Source organism: Petaurus breviceps, unplaced genomic scaffold (genome assembly GCF_028583685.1).
Source record: "Petaurus breviceps papuanus isolate PSGF00001 unplaced genomic scaffold, PetGlider_PUasm1.0 229, whole genome shotgun sequence".
Taxonomy (NCBI): Eukaryota; Metazoa; Chordata; class Mammalia; order Diprotodontia; family Petauridae; genus Petaurus; species Petaurus breviceps.
The window spans coordinates 29114020-29133593 of record NW_027185903.1 but is presented as its reverse complement, the minus strand read 5'-3'; the positions used below and the strand labels follow the sequence as shown (position 1 = coordinate 29133593).

Sequence of the window (19574 nt, the reverse complement as noted above, 5' to 3'; positions counted from 1 at the left end):
AAAACCAAGCCAATACAGGGGAATCTTTAAATGCCATTACTATCACAGTTAGACATGTGGATAGAATGACTGAAATGACTGAACAACAATAACAAACCTGAGTGTGTTTGTAAGCATGGAGAAAGAACCAGTAGGTAGGGAAAAATTTTGGGGGAGGGGGCAGATATTAATAGACAGCCCTGTTAACAATCTGTCTACATAATTCTTCAAATTCCCCAGTATAAATGACCTTCTCCATCCCTCTTCAGTTACATTCTGACTCAAATCTCAACTCTCTGAGAACTGTTTTATCTCCAACAGCCAGAGCTCTGAATGCTACTCTCCAAGCAATATTCCCTGTCCCCTACTCTCTCACTCACACTAATTCTTTTCTTCATTCTTATTTCTACCTTTGGTCTCTTGATTCTTCTCTCCTCCCATTTCATCTCTCCCACTCTAGCTTCATTTGCTTCCAGTCTAGCCTTGATTCTATGATCTACCACTTGAATGTTTCACGATTGCCCTAAAATGCCTTGCCTCTATTCTTCCACTGTTTCCTACCAGCAAATGTTTGTCACTGGGTCACTGCAACAATCAATATTTTCCCCATGACTGCTAAGAATTGCTGGACAGTCATAAAATGAGTTAATTTCATCTGCCACCAGCTGATAGCAGATAACCATAGCTGAGGGGAAGGAGAAACAGTGGCTTGATAGCTCCTGGAAGCTCATTCTCTAAACTCTCCGGACTTCACACACTGGAAGTATCATCCTCTTTCCCTGCAGCCTCTCCCTCCAAACATCTCCTGATTCCTCCCCAAACCTCCATGTTAAGGGCACTGAGGCTAATCATATCTTCATTCCTCTCAAACCTGAACTCCTGTCTACAAACTTTCTCTCCTCTGCCTCTGGAACCAGGTGTTTAAATTTCTCTTTTGTTCTTCCTTGCTCATTTATTCAACGTAAGCAGCTGATCTTTTTCTATCATAGATTTCTTTGATCATATTGTTTACAATGCTTTTCATTCATAATTCTTATCTAAACTGAATTGCAACCTGCCCACACCCACCATGGATCTATCTATTTCCTTTTGGGTGGCTGCTGACTGTTTTGTTTGTTTTTTTTTTAAAGCAATCGGGGTTAAGTAACTTGCTCAAGGTTACAACGGCCAGTTATTTCCGGGTGTGGTGCTAAGTATCTGAGCCCCGATTTGATCCCCAGGTCATCCCGACTCTGGGGCCAGTGCTCTTACTTGCTGAGCCACTTGGCCGCCCCTGCTGATTGTTTTTTAGAGACTGTAGGGTTCTGTGACGTGGAGCCATACAACATCACCCTGAGAATAATGGTGTTTAAAAGAGGAACCTTTGTGTAAGGTCTTTGTGCCTGGTACATTGGAACAGATTAATAAGTCCTTGTTGAGTGACTGATTGACTAAAACAAACATGATATTTCCCAAAGGGGATCCAGATCATTGAAAAACTCCCATTTAATTCCACATTTAGCTCTTAGTCCATTTGTAGAATCTGTCTAATAATATACATACCAATATATGAGTTCTATGGGTTTTCTATCCACTAGGTGGCTGAGTGGCTTCAGGCTAGGTCTGAAGTTAGGGAGAGCAGAGTTCAAATGCAGCCTCAAAGACATGGTCACTATTTTTGTGAACATGGACAAGTCACTTAATCTCTGCCTGTCTCAGGCTCCTCAATTGTAAAGTGGGGATCATAGTAGCACTATTTCACAGGGTTGCTGTGAAGATCCACTGAGATATTATCTGTACAATGCTTAGTATTGTGTATAGCATACAGTAAGCACTTAATAAATGCTTATTTCCTTTCTCCTTCCCCTAGAAAAGTCAAACTCTGGAGTGATTATGGATTTCACTTAGTAGGCTCTGAAAAATTCAAGTGCTTGATGCAGTCAGCACAATATCATCTAAATAGGAGTGTCTAGAGGAAACAAAAGTTTCAGGTCATTCTCAAAATCCCCCACTGCTACTCAACCAGATTAAAATGTAATTAGGTAGGGGTGGCTAGGTGGCACAGTGAATACAGTACCGGCCCTGGAGTCAGGAGGACCTGAGTTCAAATCCGGCCTTAAGCACAACACAAAAACTAGTCGTGTGACCTTGGGCAAGTCACTTAAACCCAATTGCCCTCCAAAAAGCAAAAAAAAAAAAAAGTAATTAGGTGTGAAATGTTTAATACATAAAAATACAATACAACAAAAATAATGTTAATTTGAGGTTTTCTAAGTCAATACACAGCGCATAGATATCTATTTCTATTTGAATTTGACACCATTGGTCTAGAGGACCACACCATCTATAGCAGGAGTTCTTACATTTTTGGAGTCATTGATTCCTTTAGCCTCCTTCTAAACTTATGGATCCCTTCTAAGAATAATGTTTTTAAATCCATAAAAGAAGATACATAGGATTACAAAGGAGACCAATTATACTGAAATCTTTATCAATGTATTTCAAAAACAAGTTTACCCAAGCCCCAGGTTAAGAATCTCTGACCTGGGGGTGGACCAGAGTCAGTTCTGGCCTCAGACACTTAACACCCCCCCCCCACACACACACACACACAAACTAGCCATGTAACCTTGGGCAAGTTAACCCCAATTGCGCTCCAAAAAAGAGGCAAAAAAAAAAAAGGAATCTCTAACCTGTCCTTCCTTGACTTGAATTCTATGCTATTAATCATTAATTAATTATTAATATATTAATTAATCCTCCATTAATCAAACACTTTGACTTACTGATGTTAATAACCAGAGGCCCATCTTCTTTACTGTACCTTTCTTCAGTTTCTCCCTTGCTACTACTTCCTTTCCATTTGTCCACAAAAATATTAATGTCACTGAATCCTAAAAAAAGTCTTCTCTTGATTTTTCATCTTCATTTACTAACAACTGTCCCATCTCTCACCTGTTTAAAAAAAAAAAACAAACTACTAAACTTTTTGCTTTCCAAATCTGAGGCCAGCTTTTTATCTACTTTGTAACACTACTTCCTGAATTCTTGATTCTTATCTGGCCTTTAACTACTGAATGGGTGTTGCCTCAGACAAACTGAGACCCAGAAAAGACTTTAGTTTTAAAAGGTGAAGGTCTCTTCCTACTGCATTTGAGGCCATCTCCACTCATCCTGATCTATGTCTTGCTAACTCGACTTGGATGACTCTGGAGGAGAGAGTGAGGCTGATGACTTTGCACAGCTCTGCCTCACATAAATCCAATTCATTTGCAAGTCAAGATATCACGCTCCTGATATTACTGGTTCTCTTAGAAAACAAAGGATGAACAATGACAGCTAAACTTTTAGACAAATTTTTCTTTTTTTTAAATTTTTTTTTAAAGCAATCGGGGTTATGTAACTTGCTCAAGGTTACATGGCCAATTTTTTCTGGGTGTGGTGCTGAGTATCTGAGCCCGGATTTGATCCAGGTCATCCTGACACTGGAGCCGGTGTTCTTACTCGCTGAGCCACCTGACCACCCCTAAGCAATTGGTGTTAAGTAACTTGCTCAAGGTTACACGGCCAGGTGTTTCTGGGTGGGTGCTAAGTGTCTGTCTGAGGCAGGGATTCGATCTCCAGGTCATTCCAACACTGGAGCCTGTGCTCTTACTCGCTGTGCTACCTGGCCGCCCCTAGACAAACTTTTCTAACATGGTTAATGCTAAAATGTGTACTGCATGACTACATATTAGTAATGGGTTTTATTTTTTTTGCCTTCTCAATGAGTAGAGGAGAAGGAGAGAAAAGGAGAGAACTTGGAACTGAAAATAAAATAAAATAAAATTGAACAAAAAAATAAATAAATAAATTCTATATTCTTGTCTTCTCACTAGTCATTTTCTCCAACTCATTGTAAAATGACTTCTGCCCTTACTGATCCTGCTATTTCTACAGTTACTGGTAACCTAATTTTCAAGTCTGGTGGCCTTTTCCCAGTCCTTGTTTTCTTGAACTTTCTGAGACTTTTGATCCAATTAACTGCCACTCCCTTACTAGATCATAGGTTCTTACATTGGGCTCTATAGAGCACAAATAGTGCATGGATAGATTTCAGGAGGTCTATTGCAAAACAAACAATCCCCCCCCCCAAAAAAAAAAACCCCAACATTTATTTTTTATTAACCTTTAACTGAAATTTATCATTTCATTTCATTTTGATTTTTTTTCTAACACATTATTCCGAGGAGTCCACGACTCAACAAAACATTAAGAACTGTACTAGATATAGTCCCAGCTCTGTTGGCTTTGGAAGCACCATGATCTTTACCCACCTCTTCAAACATTTTTCCTGTGTCATTTCTGGTTCCTCATTCTCATCCTGACCCCTTAATTTGGGTGTTCCTCACAGGGTTGTCATAGGCCTTCTCTTTCTACACTTTCTGACTTGGCAATTTCATTCTTTCCTATGGCTTTAAGCGTCATCCCTGTGATGATCATTTCCAAATCTAATATATCTAGTCCTGCATTCTCCTTTGAACTTCAGACTGACATTTCTAGCTGCCTACAAGTTATCTTCAACCTAAATGTTTCCCATTCAAAATCAAACTCATTATTTTTCTAGTAAACTTGCCCTACCTTCTGACTTCACTATTTTTATGACACCCACTACTCAGCCCATCTCCTAAAATTCATAACCTTAAAGTTATTTGGATTTTTCTCTCTCCCTCATCTTTCACACACAGCCAAGATCCCAAAGATTCTATATCTGCAACATCTCTTAAATCTGAACCTTTCTCTCTACTGCTGCTGCTGACATACCAATACAACCAAACTCAACCACATGGCATTCTACTTCCTCCTTCATCATATCTTTCATGCCTAGAATACTCTCCCTCCTCATTTCTATTTCTTGGAATTCATAATTTCCTTCAAGTTCAGTTTAAGTACTAACTTCTACAAGAGGTCTTTCCTGATTCTCTAAATGCCTGGCACCCAGGATATTTTGAATTTATTTTGTGTTTACTCAATTGAGTACATGTTGTTTACATCCAACAGAATATAAACTCTTTGAGGTCAAGGATTGTTCTTGTCTTTGTATCCCAAGAGCCTAATGAACACAGGCTATCACATAAACAGGCTCTTAATAAATGCTTGCTGAATTGAATTGTCTGGCATTCCACAATTTGGCATCACTCTACCTTCCTAATCTTATATTCATCACCCTCTACTCATTTGTACTCCAGCCAAAGTGTATCAGTCTTTGCCCCTGCACATATGCTTCTGTGCCTTTTTTCAGGCTGTCTTTATAACCAGTGTCCTCTTTCTCTCCCTACTGATGTTTTGTTCATTGATTCTTATTCATCCTTTAAGGTATGACTCAAATGCTAACTCTTCACTGAAGCTTCCCCAGAACCCTCCCATTGTTAACCCAGTTAGACCTTTCCCCTGTGGTGGGTGAAAGACAAAATGAGGAAGCAAAGTTTGGAATTCCCAAGCATATTGATTTATTAAGCAATGCATGCTGATTGCTTAACAAATCAGGACCAGGCCCCTTTCACAGCTTAGGGCTGGACCCCAAATATATAGAGAGAAAGATTTTAATACATTAACAATAATCAAATAAGACAATTAATTAAAAAGAAACAATTAACTAGGAAACAATATCAGGTGGATATACAATTGTGAGAAAACTCCTTGCATCAATCTTTGGATTGACTGGGTTTCTGGTCAGCATAGACCTGGTCCTTAGTTAAGGGTCTCTAAGCAGCAGGTAGAGGTAGTCCACCTTCCTAGCCACATACAGCTAAGTTCAAACAATACTATAAGATTTTCTCCTAATTCCCACAATTTAATAAAGTTTTTCTCACAGGATAGAAGTTGGACTAGACCCAATATTGAGTAGAAAAGAAACTGAACTAGCTTCAGAATTGTCACAAGATAGAGTCAGTATGGTTCACCAAATTCCCACCACCATTTGCTGCTCCAATCCCCTTAATTGCCTCACCACTAAGAACTTACTTTGTTTTATAACTCTTTAATGTACTTTTCATGCAATATTGTATATCATACTTATATTGTCATGGTTTTCCCTCTAATAGAACTGACTCTCCTTAAGGGTAGGGACTAGAATTTAACCTAAACTTCGTATCTCCCTCAGTACCTAGTACAGTGCTCTATTCACTTTATTTATTACATGATATATTCATGACTAATCAATGTCTTCAGCTGTTGGTAAAGTGTATATAGAAATTATTTGTTTTTAAAGCATTTATATATGGAGCAAGAAGAAAATAAAACCTTAATAATCTTTTCCCCATGTTTTCCTATAGAGATTTATATTATTAGAGCCCGTGTAGAGTATACATTCCATAATTTTCTATTATTCTAAGAACTTTTCCTTCCTAGAATAGTTTGTGTAGCTTGACCCTTCAAAAATAGCTTCCAAGTATTGCCCTATACAAATGATAAATCTGGAGCCCAAATTAGTCACTTGAACCATATGAAGAACCTAGGCTCAAATCTTACTTGGATAGTTGTTACCTGCATGACTTTCAGCAAGCAATTTAACCTCCCTGAGTCTCAGTTTCCCCAGGTGTAAAAAGAATGTATGACCTCTGAGTCCTTTCCAGTTCAATGTATGTGGATGATGCTAAGATCTCCATTTTTCAGGTCATATGATGGCTTACACCCTGGGTAGGTAGCATCCTACAAAGATTAGCATGACTATACTAAATCTTAAAAGAACAGAGTTCATTCATCCGGACATTTTCTCCAAGAATACAGATGGCCATTCATCAATGCCTGTCCATTCTGTAGGATTCTTGTCTGTGTTCTCCCATGAATTTGCCACAAGGGGTCCACTCAAAATACCCAACATCTTCCTTGGTTTCTCTGGATATCATGGAAATACCAGAAGGGTACTTAGGTTATCTATCACTTCTGGTCCCAATCTCTTACTTCTATTCAAATTTCCTTATTGTTTATATGTTTCAGAGATAGAGTGCTGGGCCCAGAGTCAGGAAGACTCATCTTCCTCAGTTCAAATCTGGCCTCAGACACTTCCTAGTTGTGTGACCCTGGGCAAGTCATTTAACCCTGCTTGCCTCAGTTTTCTCCTCTGTAAAATGAGCTGGAAAAGGAAATGGCAAACCACTCCAGTATCTTTGCCAAGAAAACCCCAAATGGGGTCGTGAAGAATCAGACTCAACTGAAAAGCCAACAACAAAACAAATTTTTTGTTTCAGCCTATTTGTGTTAGTCATTTTCTAGTAAAAAAAAAAAAGCTGGAGTTCCCTGATTTATAGTAGTTCTACTCACAGAGACCAATACACTATGATTGCTATCATTTATGTAGCCCAAGGTTTGCAAAGCACTTTACAAACATTATGTCATTTGCTGCTCAAAGATAACCCTGTAACTATAAGTATTATTAGGCTTTTTTTTTTTTTTGGTACAAATTAGGAAACTGAAGTTTTCAGAGGTGAAGGCATTTGTCTGTGGTTACCCAGCTCAAAAATATCAAAAGCAGGTCTTCCTGAAGCCAAGCCCAGGGTCCTTTGCAAAACAAAAAAAATGCTGCCTCAGCAAAAGGAAAATGAACTCCAAACTGTAAAAAAGTGGGACTCTAAACGACTGGGAAGCTCTAAAGGGCTAGTGGTATGGCGTCCTACAAAGAGTGGCTGAACTTAAGAGTTTCAATCCTACTTCTCCTTTGGAGAAGGGATTGGATCAGGAAGGAAGTATTTGGATAAAGAAAACGATCATATATCATGCACCTACTATGTGCCACACACTGTTTGAAGAGCTTCACAAATACCTCATTTGATCCTCACAACAGCCCTGGGAGATAGGTTCTGATATAGGATAGATCTGTATTTTATAGCTGAGGAAACTGAGGCAAATGGACAGAGATGACCTCTAACATCCCTCCCACCCCTTCATCTATGACCCTATGATCTTTTGGTTGTTCACCTATGTTCTTACTTAATATTAAGACAGGACTTGTAATTATAAGGGGCCTTGTTTGTTTAAGCCCTCACAACCAGTTAGTAGGGAAGACCTTTTAACTCTATGTTGTTTGAAAAAGATAGAATATAGTTTGGAAAGCAGGTGGAAAAGGGCACACAGAGGAGCAGAGGTGAACAGGGAAAGGCTAACCTCTCCTCTTCGTTGGGCAATCCCAAAGCTGCAATCCCAAGACTGGCCAAAATGAAACTGGCTCCCAGAAATCAATTTTCCAGGTTGTTCCAACTATGTCTCTAACTATTTCATGGGGAGAAAAAAAGAACAGAAATTAGAAAGTAATGGAAGTAAAGGTACCAGACTTGGTGGGCTTTAAGGGAGCAATGCCTGATGACAGGCAAGACATGCACAGTGGAACGCTACTTTTGAGGGAAGGGTTGCAGCACGTGATCCATCTTGGCATTCTTCTAGCCAGCAAGGCTGTATAGTGCTTTTCACTGCAGCAATACTGGGGCTATAAGGGATGTTAGAGGTCATTTAGTTCAACACTCTGGTGCAGTGGAAAGGGCTTGAATTGCTGTTAGAGGACCCCGAATCCTGTCTCTGCCACTTGGCAGAGGGCCCTTGGGTAAGTCAAGAAAACCTACCTGGGCCTCAGTTTCCTCATCTGTAAAACAAGGGTGTAGGACCAGATAGGCACTGAATTACCTAAATACACATCCTATGATGTTTATATCTCTAGACCTCACTTTATTCACTGAACAATGAATGAGCTGAACTAGATGACTGATTCTGAAAATCAATTCCAGCTCTAAATCTAGGATCACACAATATTCTATAGATGGAAAAACTAAGGCATCAAGGGGGGAGGGGGGGCGCAGTCAAACAAAGGGGACATGCATACTCTCCCCAGGGGTGGAATGAGAAAGGAAAAAACCCTTACCGGCTCCCACCAACCCGGAATCCTCCTCGGAGGTGGGAGTGGTCGAGGGGGATTTCTGGCGGGGCTTCAGAGTGTCATCTCTTACTGAAGGGGTGTCGCCTATCACAGCACGGTAGAGTCACTGTCCACCGAGCGTGGGGTCGGGGGGGAGACGACAGTCAAAGTGAAGTGTTCGTGAGTGGGTGGGTACCTGTGGAGGCCTTGCCACGCTGAAAGGCACCGGGCGAGCATGAGGAGGGCGGAGGAGACGCAGGGTGGCCTGGGTGGCCCCGGGGATCGCGGTGGCTTCGCTTCCTCCAGCTGCCGCCGCTGCTCGGGGGCAGGGGGACGTGTGCGGACCGACACTCTGCAATGCCGTGCAGCGGGAACCCGAGGCGGTTTCCGCGGCTCCACCCGCGTGTGACAGCCCCACGCCGGCGCCCACTTCCGCCCGCGGCCCCGAGCGCGTCCGCGCCCCGTGCCCGCGCCTGGAAGACAGGCACGGGAGCGCGGGCGGCGACTGTGGCAACGGCGGTGGCAGCAGCAGCAAGCGGCAGCAGCAAGCGGGAGGGGGCGGGCGAGCTAGCGGCGAAGTTTGTGCAGGCGGGGCTGGCTGGGGGGGAGGGGGGGCGGAGGACGGCGTCAGGCCGGGTGGAGCAGCGGGAGAGCGCTCCTGTCATCGCTGCCCGAGGTCCTCTGGCAGCCCACGATCCTGGAGCTGCATCCTCGCTGCTCATCCTTCTCGCAGGGTAAGGAGGCTTCTGCTAGAGGAGGTTCCCCTCCCAGGACGCCACCCCCCCCCCCCCACCTCCCCACTCTGGAGCAAACCTCCGAGGTTGCATGAGTGGATCTGCTGCAAACTCAGCCCCCACCCCAACCCCTCCAGGTCAGGGAGCAGGGGGAGATGCCATGGGGTGCAGGAAGAGAAAGAAGGTGTCTTTGTGTTGTTGTTGTTTTCGGGGGGGGGGGGCGGCGGGGTTGTCAGTGCAGTGCAGAAAGGTGAGGGTATAAAACGGAGCATCCTTCCTCTTTCTCCTCTATCTCCCCCTCCCTTCTCTACCCTTATCCCCTCCTCCCTTTTCTTTCCCAATCTCCTCCTCCCTGTTCCTCCTGCTCCTTCTCTCCCCCCCAAAGAGGAGGACGAGAGGTGCTAGGGAGAAAGGGTGCTGGGAATGTGGATGGCGCTATCAGCACCTGCAGCCCTAGGGCCTGAACACTGGGTTCATCTTCCCCCACCCCCGACCCACTTTATTTTCTGAGAACATCAAATAAATAAATGAAGAAGGGGGAAAAAGAAAGCAGAGGAAGCCAGCAGCAGGTACCACACCCTGACTTTGAATTAGGGAGAGCCAAATGAAGGAGTGTTGGAGAAATTAGAAGCCATAAATATATAGACTGGCCCTGAGCCACCGTTTAAATGTTTTTCAGCGTTTTGCAAAAAGAAGGGTCTGTGAATGAATATTGTTAGGAGTTTTAAGCCCCACTGGACAAAGTTATGCATATGGTATACTATATGAAGGAACAGCATGCACTAATAAATTTGTATAATTAATTATATGTGTAAAATTTAAAAGATGTGACTCTATTTTACTATTACATGTATATATACATGTAATAGCATATATATACAAATATACATTATTTCATTTTCATTACTGTCCCCTACAACTTCCTTAGACAGCAACTATTAGAACAGAAAAGAGATTTCTCCTCCACCACTACCCCCATGATGATGCATTTAAATAATGTGCCATTTTTATTCAGTTTACTCTTTGAGACTGATGCTAAGAAAGTTGAATCATCTTAAAGTTCTAACTCATGAATAGAGGGGGATGAAGTTTTGAAGTTAGTAGAATGTTATTTATCAGGAGTTAGAGTTGAGGTTACTGTGTTTTGATTCTCAGTAAGGACAAAGTGGTTAAATACCTGAAGCAGTGATTAATAAAGAACATGTTTTTAAAACTTATATATCCAGGTCTTTATTGACCCTTGTCAGTATCAGCATTCTCTCTTAGACCAAATTTCTACTTAGATAAAACTGTTGCCTAATCTAATACAATGTTACTGTATATAGAAGAAAAGATGTCATAAATTATCCATAATAAACCTTTGAGTTCACTTTACTTTAAAAAAAAGAATTCATGTTGATGTTTAAGGTGTAATTTTGTAATTTAATTTGTAGAGCCTCTCACACGTACCAATTGTTTGACTGTGGGCATGTCATTTAAACTGCCAATAGTCATGGATATTCTCCATGACTTCAGGTTTCAGAGCAGTTTCCTTTCAGCATTGGTAGTAGAGTGAGTTCCCACACCAAGAGTTCGTTATATTAATTAAATCATAGATCTGGCCCCAAATAATTTAATTTGTAAGTTTCATTTTTAATTCCTAGCAAACTTAATTTTTTCTTTCTCTTAGGTAGGGGACCATTCTCTAAGCTTGCAAAATGTCATCCATCAAGCATCTCGTCTATGCAGTTATTCATTTCTTGCGGGAACAAAGCCAGATAGATACTTACACTTCAGATGAACAAGAAAGCTTGGAAGGTAATGTTAATGGATAACTAGGTATGTTTTTTATCTTAGCTTTTATGAAGCAGCTAGGTGACCCAGTGGATAGCGTACTGGATCTGGAATCAAGAAAAACTGAGTTCAAATCCCTTCTCAGACATTTATTAGCTGCATGACCCTGGTTAAATCATTTAGTTCCTCTCAGCATCAGTCTTCCTAACTTTAATATGGGGGTAGTAACAGTACCTACCTCATAGGATTGTTGTGAGGATCAAATAAGAATAACATAGATAAAGCATTTTGCAAATTGTAGAACACTCCATAAATGCAAGTTATTACTATGATCATAAACCTCCCCTAGAGTCTTTATTGACTCACTGTGACATGGAGGTGATCCTGGGTTCTCAGAGGCTGGTTCAGAGGAATGCAAGCTCTATGAAATACTTTTTTTAATAATTAATTTTTTTAGTCTTCAACATTCATTTTCACAAGATTTTGAGTTCCAAATTTTCTCCCCATCAGGAGCCCTCCCCTACCCCAAGATGGTATGCATTCTGATTACTCCTTCCCCCAGTCTGCTCTCCCTTCTCTCACCCTCCCCCCAAATCTCCTTCCCCTTCACTTTCCCGAAGGGCAAGATAGATTTCTACACTCCATTGCCTGTACATCTTATTTCCCACTTGCATGTAAAAATAAATTCCAAATTCTCTTCGTTCTTCCCTCCCCATCCACCGTCATTTAAAAGGCTTATACATGTGTAGTTATACTTATATATTAAATTATAGGTTATACATGTGTAGTTATGCAAAATACTTCCATAACAGTCATGCTGTGAAAAACTACCTATATTTCCCTCTATGCTATCCTGCCCCACCTCCATTTATACTATTCTCTCCTTGGTCCATGTTCCTTTTCAACAGTGTTTGCTTCTGACTACCCTTTCCCCCAATCTGTCCTCCCTTCTATCATCTGCCCCCCCCCACCCTTATCCCCTTCCCTCTACTTTCCTGTAGGGTAAGATACCCAGTTGAGTGTGTATGTTACTTCCTCCTTAAGACAAATCCAAAGAGATTAAGGTTCACTCATTCCCTTTCACTTCCCCCCTCTTCCCCTCCACTGTAAAAGCTTTTTCTTGCCTCTTTTCTGTGAAATCTTACCAGATTGGAAAGTCTTCAAATATAGTCTGTGTATCTGTCCTCAGGGATCAGCCTAGCTAAGTTCAGAGAGACTCCAAGTTAACTTCAGGGTGAAGAATTTTTGAGGGGGGGATACCAGGCAATTTTTTGTTTGTTTTTTTCTTGGAGGGGGGAAGGCAGGGCAATTGGGGTTAAGTGACTTGCTAAACTGCTAATAAGTATTAAGTATCTGAGGCAGGATTTGAACTCAGGTCTTCCTGGTTCCAGGCCAGTGCTCTATTCACTACATCACCTAGTTGCCCCTATCAGGCAATTTTTGGATTGTTCTGCATATCAGTTAAGAGTTTACTAATGAAACCATAGATCATTGAAATGTAGTTTTAAACAATCCACAAATATGTTTTTAAGCACCTCCTATGGTTGTAGGCACTGCTCTAGGGGCTAGGGAAGTGAAAACAAAAATAAAATTTTTCCTGCCCTCAAGGGACTTATATTTTATTTAGAGAGACAATTTATATGCATGTAAATATATAGAAAATAAATGGAAGGTCACTAATAGCTAGAAAGGTCAGGAAAAGCTTTGTCACTTGAGCTTTGAAACAAACTAGGGATTTTATGAGTCAGAGATGGGGAGGGAATATATTCTAGGCATTGGAGTGGGGGTGGATACACCCTATGCAAAGGCACAGAGACAGAATGGAGTGACATCTGTGACATACAGCAAGAAGGCCTGTTGCACCAAACTGGATAGTGCATAAAGGGAGCAATGCATAATAAAGCTGGAAAGGTGGACCAAAGGCAGGTCATTAAAGGCTTTAAATGCCAAAGAGAAGAATTTGTATTTAATCCTTGAAATAACAGGGACCCTCTGGAGTATATTGTGTAGGGGAGTGACATGAAGAGAACTGAGTTTTAGGAATATCACTGTGGCACCTGTGTGTTGGATGGTTTGGATGTGGGAGAGCTTTTAAGGCAACAAGACCAAGAGGCTATTGCAATCCAGGCAAGAGTAGGTGAAGGCCTGAACTATGGTGGTGGCCATATGAGTAGAGAAAAAAGGGACAGACACAAAAGATGTGGACATAAAATCCACAAGATTTGCTAACTAATTGGATATATGGGGCGAGGGAAGTGGAGGATGATTCTCTTTGCAGACCTGCGTAACTGGAAGGATAGTGGAGCTCTGAGCAAAAATCAAGTTAGAAAGAGTAGTGATTAAAGGAGTGGTCAATGAATTCTTTTTTGAATGAGTAGAATTTGAGATGTTTGTGGAATGTTCCATTTTAAAATGTCCATTAGGCAGTTCAGGATGTGGGATTCATCTTAGTAGAGAGACTCGATTCACAGATAGATAGAGCCATCATCTGCACAAATATGATAAACTCATGGCCGCTGATAAGATCACCAAAAGGACAGACAGAGAAGGGCAGCTACATGGCACAGTGGGAAGAGGACAGGGTCTGAGGTCAGAAAGACTCATCTTCCTGAGTTCCAATCCAGACTCAGACACCTACTAGATCTGTGACCCTGGGCAAGTCACTTAACACTGTTTGCCTCATTCCTCATCTGTACAATGAACTAGATAAGGAGATCACAAATTACGCCAGTATCTTTGCCAAGAAAACCCCAAAAAGGGTTACTAGCAGTCTGATATGACTGAAAGCACTGAACAGCAACAAATATAAAGAGAAGAAGGCCCAAGGAACAACCTTGCTTGATGTGGCACAGCTAGGAGAGAGGATATGATTTCGGATCTAGCAAAGGAGACTGAGAAGAAGCTGTCAGTTAGAGGAAATCCACAGAGAAGAGGTGGTCAGCGGCATCACTCGCTGCAGAGAGATCAAGAAGGATGAAGATGGAAGAAAAAGACATCTGATTTGGCAGTTAGTAGATCATTGGTAAATTTGGAGAGAGCTACTACTTATGTTTTACGGCAAGATCAAAATATTCTGTTGACCTTTCAGGAAGAGTTGCTGTGATGAAAGAAGACATTCTGGCTACTCTAATAGTTTCTCTAAGACTGTTTTTTTTCCATTAATAAGAAGTAGCATCCTGTTTACAACTGATTATATTGACATAAAGATTTCTTGGATAGGTAGGTGAATAAAGAAAACCACTACATTGAAGAGTCTAGTCACTGCACCACTGGTGGAAGGCCCTGAGCAGATGATGTGTATTTGGGAGCTGTTTATCTTAAAGAGAGAGGTTTTCCCCACTGAAATATCAAAGCTTTTTTGTCCTATGTAAGCCTTTTTATTGTTTAGTTAGGTGATCTGCAATCACAGAGAATGACACTGTCACATGCTTTCTTGAGTTTATATTCCTTCATAATAAAATGCAAGTTAAAAATAGTCATAGCAGCAGTAGGATTCAGCAGATGGGTTTGTGGTGGTTCACTGAGCCTACCTTCCTTGTGGCTTGAAAGATTTAATTACTGCAGTAAGGCAGCACATTGGGTAAAATGTAATGAATGGTGGTCCAATTATCATTTCCTTTTTGAAAATGTTTCCTCCAAAGGGATATCTTTCACACTGGCTTCTGAGAGAGCCTCCCTTGTGGATATGATTTTAGGAGGAAGGTATGAAAACTGGGCCTTTGTTTAAAATTTATTTGTCTCTGGTGATGAGGGAATTCCTTTCCAGGGCTGTCATGAATAGCAGTTGACATATGGCCAGAGGGTTAAACAATATTGCCATCATTCCAACTTTGTAATGAAATTGCTGGTGACTCTTAATGTTCTGAACAGTGGAAGGTGAAAGTGATAGAGGAGAGGTTATGAGTTTGGGTTGCCATTGTCACAAATGGATAAGTGAAATCACTCTAACAGAGAGATTTGTTTTCTAACAGAAAGAGAATATATGCTTTAGGAGAGGATATAAGCTGCCAGGAATATAATCGAGCCCTTCTTTTCACCAAGACTTCGAGTCCTATTTTTAGGGTTATATGCAGCCAAAAATATGGTGCCTTAGGCTTTCTTACATGGCATTCAGAAATGTTGCCAGCCTATTTGTGTGACTGCCCCCCACTTTTTTTTTTTTAGTTCTTTGAGTCTAATTTAGTTCAACATGAAAATAATAGTGGAAGTTTAAGTCCTGGAATAGGCCGAACCTTATCGCTAACTCACTGTGTGACCTTGAGTCTGTCATTTAACCTTTTTGTATATTTCTCTATGTGTAAGGAGGAAATAATATCAGCTCTTCTTGCCTCATACAGTAGTTACAAGAATCAAATGAGATAATATATGTTAATGTGTTTTGAAAAGTAGATACTTCTATATAAACATTGTAGGTTTTGGGTTCAGACCTGGAATTATATCTGTGTGGGGCACTCTTTATGTAGAAATTCCTTTCACTGACTCATTTAGCAATTCTTCTCTAACTTAGTCTTAGAGAGTTGCCTGGTAGACTGAGAGGTAGACTGACTTGCCTGTGATTTCAGAGGCAGGCCTTGGAACTGGGTCTTGCTGTTTCATAGGTTGCCCTTCCCTCCACTATACCACCCTTCCTTTCTTTAGAAACATTTATTTTGAACAATGGATATTTAGTTTATTTTCATGAAGATCCACCTTCTCTCCTTCTTCCCTCCCCCCATCCCAAGCCCCCATTGAGAAATCAAGGAAAGCAAAAGCACTGCTACAAACATGTATAATAAAACAAAACAAATTTGAAATTGGCCATGTCCAAAAGAAGTCTTAATCTGCACTCCAAGTCTATTAACTATATACTATTAACTCTCTATCAGGAGAAGTAGCATGTTTCATCGTGAGTCTTCTGAAATTGTGGGTGGTTATTGTGTTGATTGTAGTTTCCAAGTCTTTCAGAAGTGTTTTTCTTTACCAAATTATTGTCATTGTATCTATTGTTCTCCTGATTTTGTCTATTTCACCCTGTATCAGTTCATACAAGTCTTCTCTAAAACTATCCCTTTCATGTTTTCTTATAAAGTGATATTATTATCGTTTAATAAAAAATCACCTCTCTTTTGGGCTACAAGTACATCTGTTTTCTCTTTCCTATACCAGATGGATAAAGTCTTTTTTTATTACTTTTGGATTAAGTAACACTCAACATAATATATTTCATTAGTATTTTCCAATATAATTCAAGAGACATTAAATATTCAGTGTAGGAAAGAGCACTGTGCTTGACACTGGGTGAATCATACAAATAGATAAAAATAAATAATAAATAACTTTAAAAATAATTAAAAAATAAATCTCCCGCTTCCATGACACAAGTCTAGTAATAGGGATAAGGCATGCACACAGATAACCATAAGATAAAATAAGTATATAAGAAAGATGAGAACAAAGGGTTATGTGATGTCAAAGTGGGGAAAAGTTATTACCAACTGGGGTATACATGGAAGGCCTCATGGAATAGATGGCATTTGAGTTGGATTTTAAAACTTGGATAGGAACTCAACAGGTTGAAGGGCAAGAAAAGATTATATTGTGATTTATTCAACAATTTCTCCAGGAAGACATTGAATATTTCCCTATTTTAAACATGAAGAACATAAAGTACAAATAAATGGACAAAAAACATATTTTCTATTATTTGGCATAGAATAATGCCTCACGTACATAGAGCAGCATGTAAGGTTTTACAAAGTACTTTCTTAACAATAACCCTGTGGCATAGGCAAATATCATCTCCATTTTAAAGATGGAGAAACTAAGGCTTAATTACATTGTCCATAGTCATGTGGAAATCTAACCCCGATTTCCTGACTTCTAGTGCAATGTTATTAGTAGTATAAAATGCCTGAATTGCAAGGATGTGTGGCTTGACCCACTAAACAGTGTCTGATACATAAAAATTAAATGTTAGTTTTTATTATCATTATTATTACAGATTGCTTTCTCATTGAAATAATTCACCTTTAATATATTTATTATTTCTTTTTCCCTAAGACATTTGACACCTTTCACCTTTAAAAATAATTTCCTCTATAGCTCTGTTAGATTCAATAGGAAACTCTTCTAGCAACTCTAAATGTATGCTCATCTAAAATCTGAACATTTTAGGAACAAGAGAGGTTGTTTATTCAAATAGAACTGGGGTTCTATTTTTAAAAACAAAAACAAAGAAAATAACACCCTACATTTAGGTGTGTTCATATGGATATAGCATATTACAGATCTGTCCTCTGGTGTTACAGACAGCAACTTTGCACAGAGTTAAATTTACTTCACAAAGCAGGTCTTGAAAAGTCCTATTAAAGAAGAGCTTTGAAGGTAAACCAGATGCTACTGCTTCCTCTTTTTATGGAGATTCAGGCATCTGGAGTAAAATAGTAGCAATTTAAAAGAAAGTGCTGGATATGAGAAGCATTTGAAGGAATAATTGAAGGGGTCTCTTTATTGATTGAATATATTACATAGACAGCATAGTGTAGCAGAAAGAATCCTGAGTTTAGCATCAAAAGACCTACATTTTAAAAAATGTTTTTCTTTTTTATATTTATTATATATTGTTAACATTCTTAAAAAAAATTTGAGTTCTAAATTCTCTCCCTACTGTCCCCCCAACCACCCACTGAGAAGACAAGTAATATGATGTCAATTATACACAGAAAATCACACAAAACATATTTCCATATTAGACATACTTCCCCCCTCCCCCCCAAAAAGCAAGAAAAATAAGAAAAGTGAGAAAACTATACTTCAGTTTGTACTCAGAGTTGATCAGTTTTCTTTCTGGAGGTAGATAGCATTTTCCATCATGAGTCCTTTGGAATTGTTTTGGACTCTCATATTGATGAGAATAACTAGGTCTTTCACAGTTGATCATCATTGCAACATAACTATTATTGTATACAGTGATCTCCTGGTTCTGCTCACTTTATTTTGTATCAGTTCCTATAGGTCTTGCCAGATTTCCCCGAAATCCCTCCCCTCATTCTTTCTTATGGCACAATAATCATATGTTATAATTTTAGTCATTCCCCAATTGATGAATAACCCTTCAATTTTCCATTCTTTGCCACTACAAAAAAGAGCTACTATATATTTTGTACATATAGATTCTTTTCTTATTTTCTTTAATCTATTTGGAGTACAGACTTAGTAGTAGTATTGCCGGGCCAAGGGATATGCACAGTTTTATAGCCCTTTGGGCATAGTTGCAAATTATTCTCCAGAATGGAGAACTGGCTGGACTGGTTTTTAAACCTGCCGGCAATTCATTAGTGTACCTATTTTTCTGCATCCCCTCTGTCATTTGTCATTTCTGATAGGTGTGAAGTGGTACCTCACAGTTGTTTTAATTTGCATTTCTCTAATCAATAATGGTTTAGAGGATTTTTTTTCATATGACTATAGCTTTGATTTCTTCAGAAAATTGCCTGTTCATATCCTTTGACCATTTGTCAATTGGAGAATGACTCTTATTTTTATAAATTTGACTCTGTTTCCTATGAGATCTTTATCAGAGAAACTTACTGTAAAATTTTTTTGACATTATTTCATTGTCTATGGTACCTTTTTAAAAGCAAAATGTAATTTCCCTGATTATCTCTTTGATTTAAATCTGTTTTTGCTTTTCCTTTGTCTGAGACCATGATTGTTATGCCTGCCTTTTTAACTTCAGTGTAAGCATAATAGATTCTGCTCCAGCTCTTTATTTTAACTCTGTGTCTGTGTCTTTCTGTTTCAAGTAGGTCTCTTATAAACAATATATTATTGGATTCTAGTTTCTAATCCATTCTGCTATCTGCTTCTGTTTTATAGATGAGCTCATACCATTCACTTTTACAGTTATAATTACTGTACTCCATCCTATTCTATTTATCTCTTTCTCTTTTTATCCCTTCCTCAAAAGTCTGCTTTACTTCTGATCATTGCCTCCCTTAATTTTTCTTCCCTTTTTATCATTCCCCCTTTCTCTGATTCCCCATTCTACCTCTCCTTTCTCCCAGTGCATTCCTCTTTTTCACCTCTTCATTTTTTTCTTTTTAAAATCATTCCAACATAATGACACACTAATTACCCTCTGTCTATGGTAGACTGCTTCTAACTGCCCCAATATCATAAAGTTCTTAGGAGTTTAACTTTTCCAGGAATTCTTTTTTTTTTCTTCTTCTTTTTGGAGGGGGGAG

The 19574-nt window shown here is 39.7% G+C and overlaps 2 protein-coding genes across 7 annotated transcripts in view; one reads left to right on the top strand and one right to left on the bottom strand.

Moving 5' to 3' along the window:
- NLN (neurolysin) overlaps nucleotides 1-9292 on the bottom strand; it is a 147364-nt gene extending 138072 nt beyond the window's left edge. Inside the window, exon 1 of one of the 2 annotated variants that reach the window (XM_069096413.1) lies at nucleotides 9039-9292. In XM_069096413.1, coding sequence (XP_068952514.1) covers nucleotides 9039-9079 — 41 coding nt within the window. In that variant the 5' untranslated portion in view covers nucleotides 9080-9292. Of the gene's footprint in view, nucleotides 1-8848; nucleotides 8989-9038 lie in introns of those variants that run through there. The other variant, XM_069096414.1, reaches the window with a different exon arrangement.
- The window catches only part of SGTB (small glutamine rich tetratricopeptide repeat co-chaperone beta), an 84016-nt gene continuing 73306 nt past the window's right edge, over nucleotides 8865-19574 (top strand). For 2 of the 5 annotated variants that reach the window (XM_069096424.1, XM_069096421.1), the window contains exons 1-2: nucleotides 8912-9030; nucleotides 11246-11373. In XM_069096424.1, the coding sequence (XP_068952525.1) occupies nucleotides 11274-11373 (100 nt within the window). In that variant the 5' untranslated portion in view covers nucleotides 8912-9030; nucleotides 11246-11273. Of the gene's footprint in view, nucleotides 9031-9456; nucleotides 9577-11245; nucleotides 11395-19574 lie in introns of those variants that run through there. The other 3 variants (XM_069096423.1, XM_069096422.1, XM_069096425.1) reach the window with 3 other exon arrangements.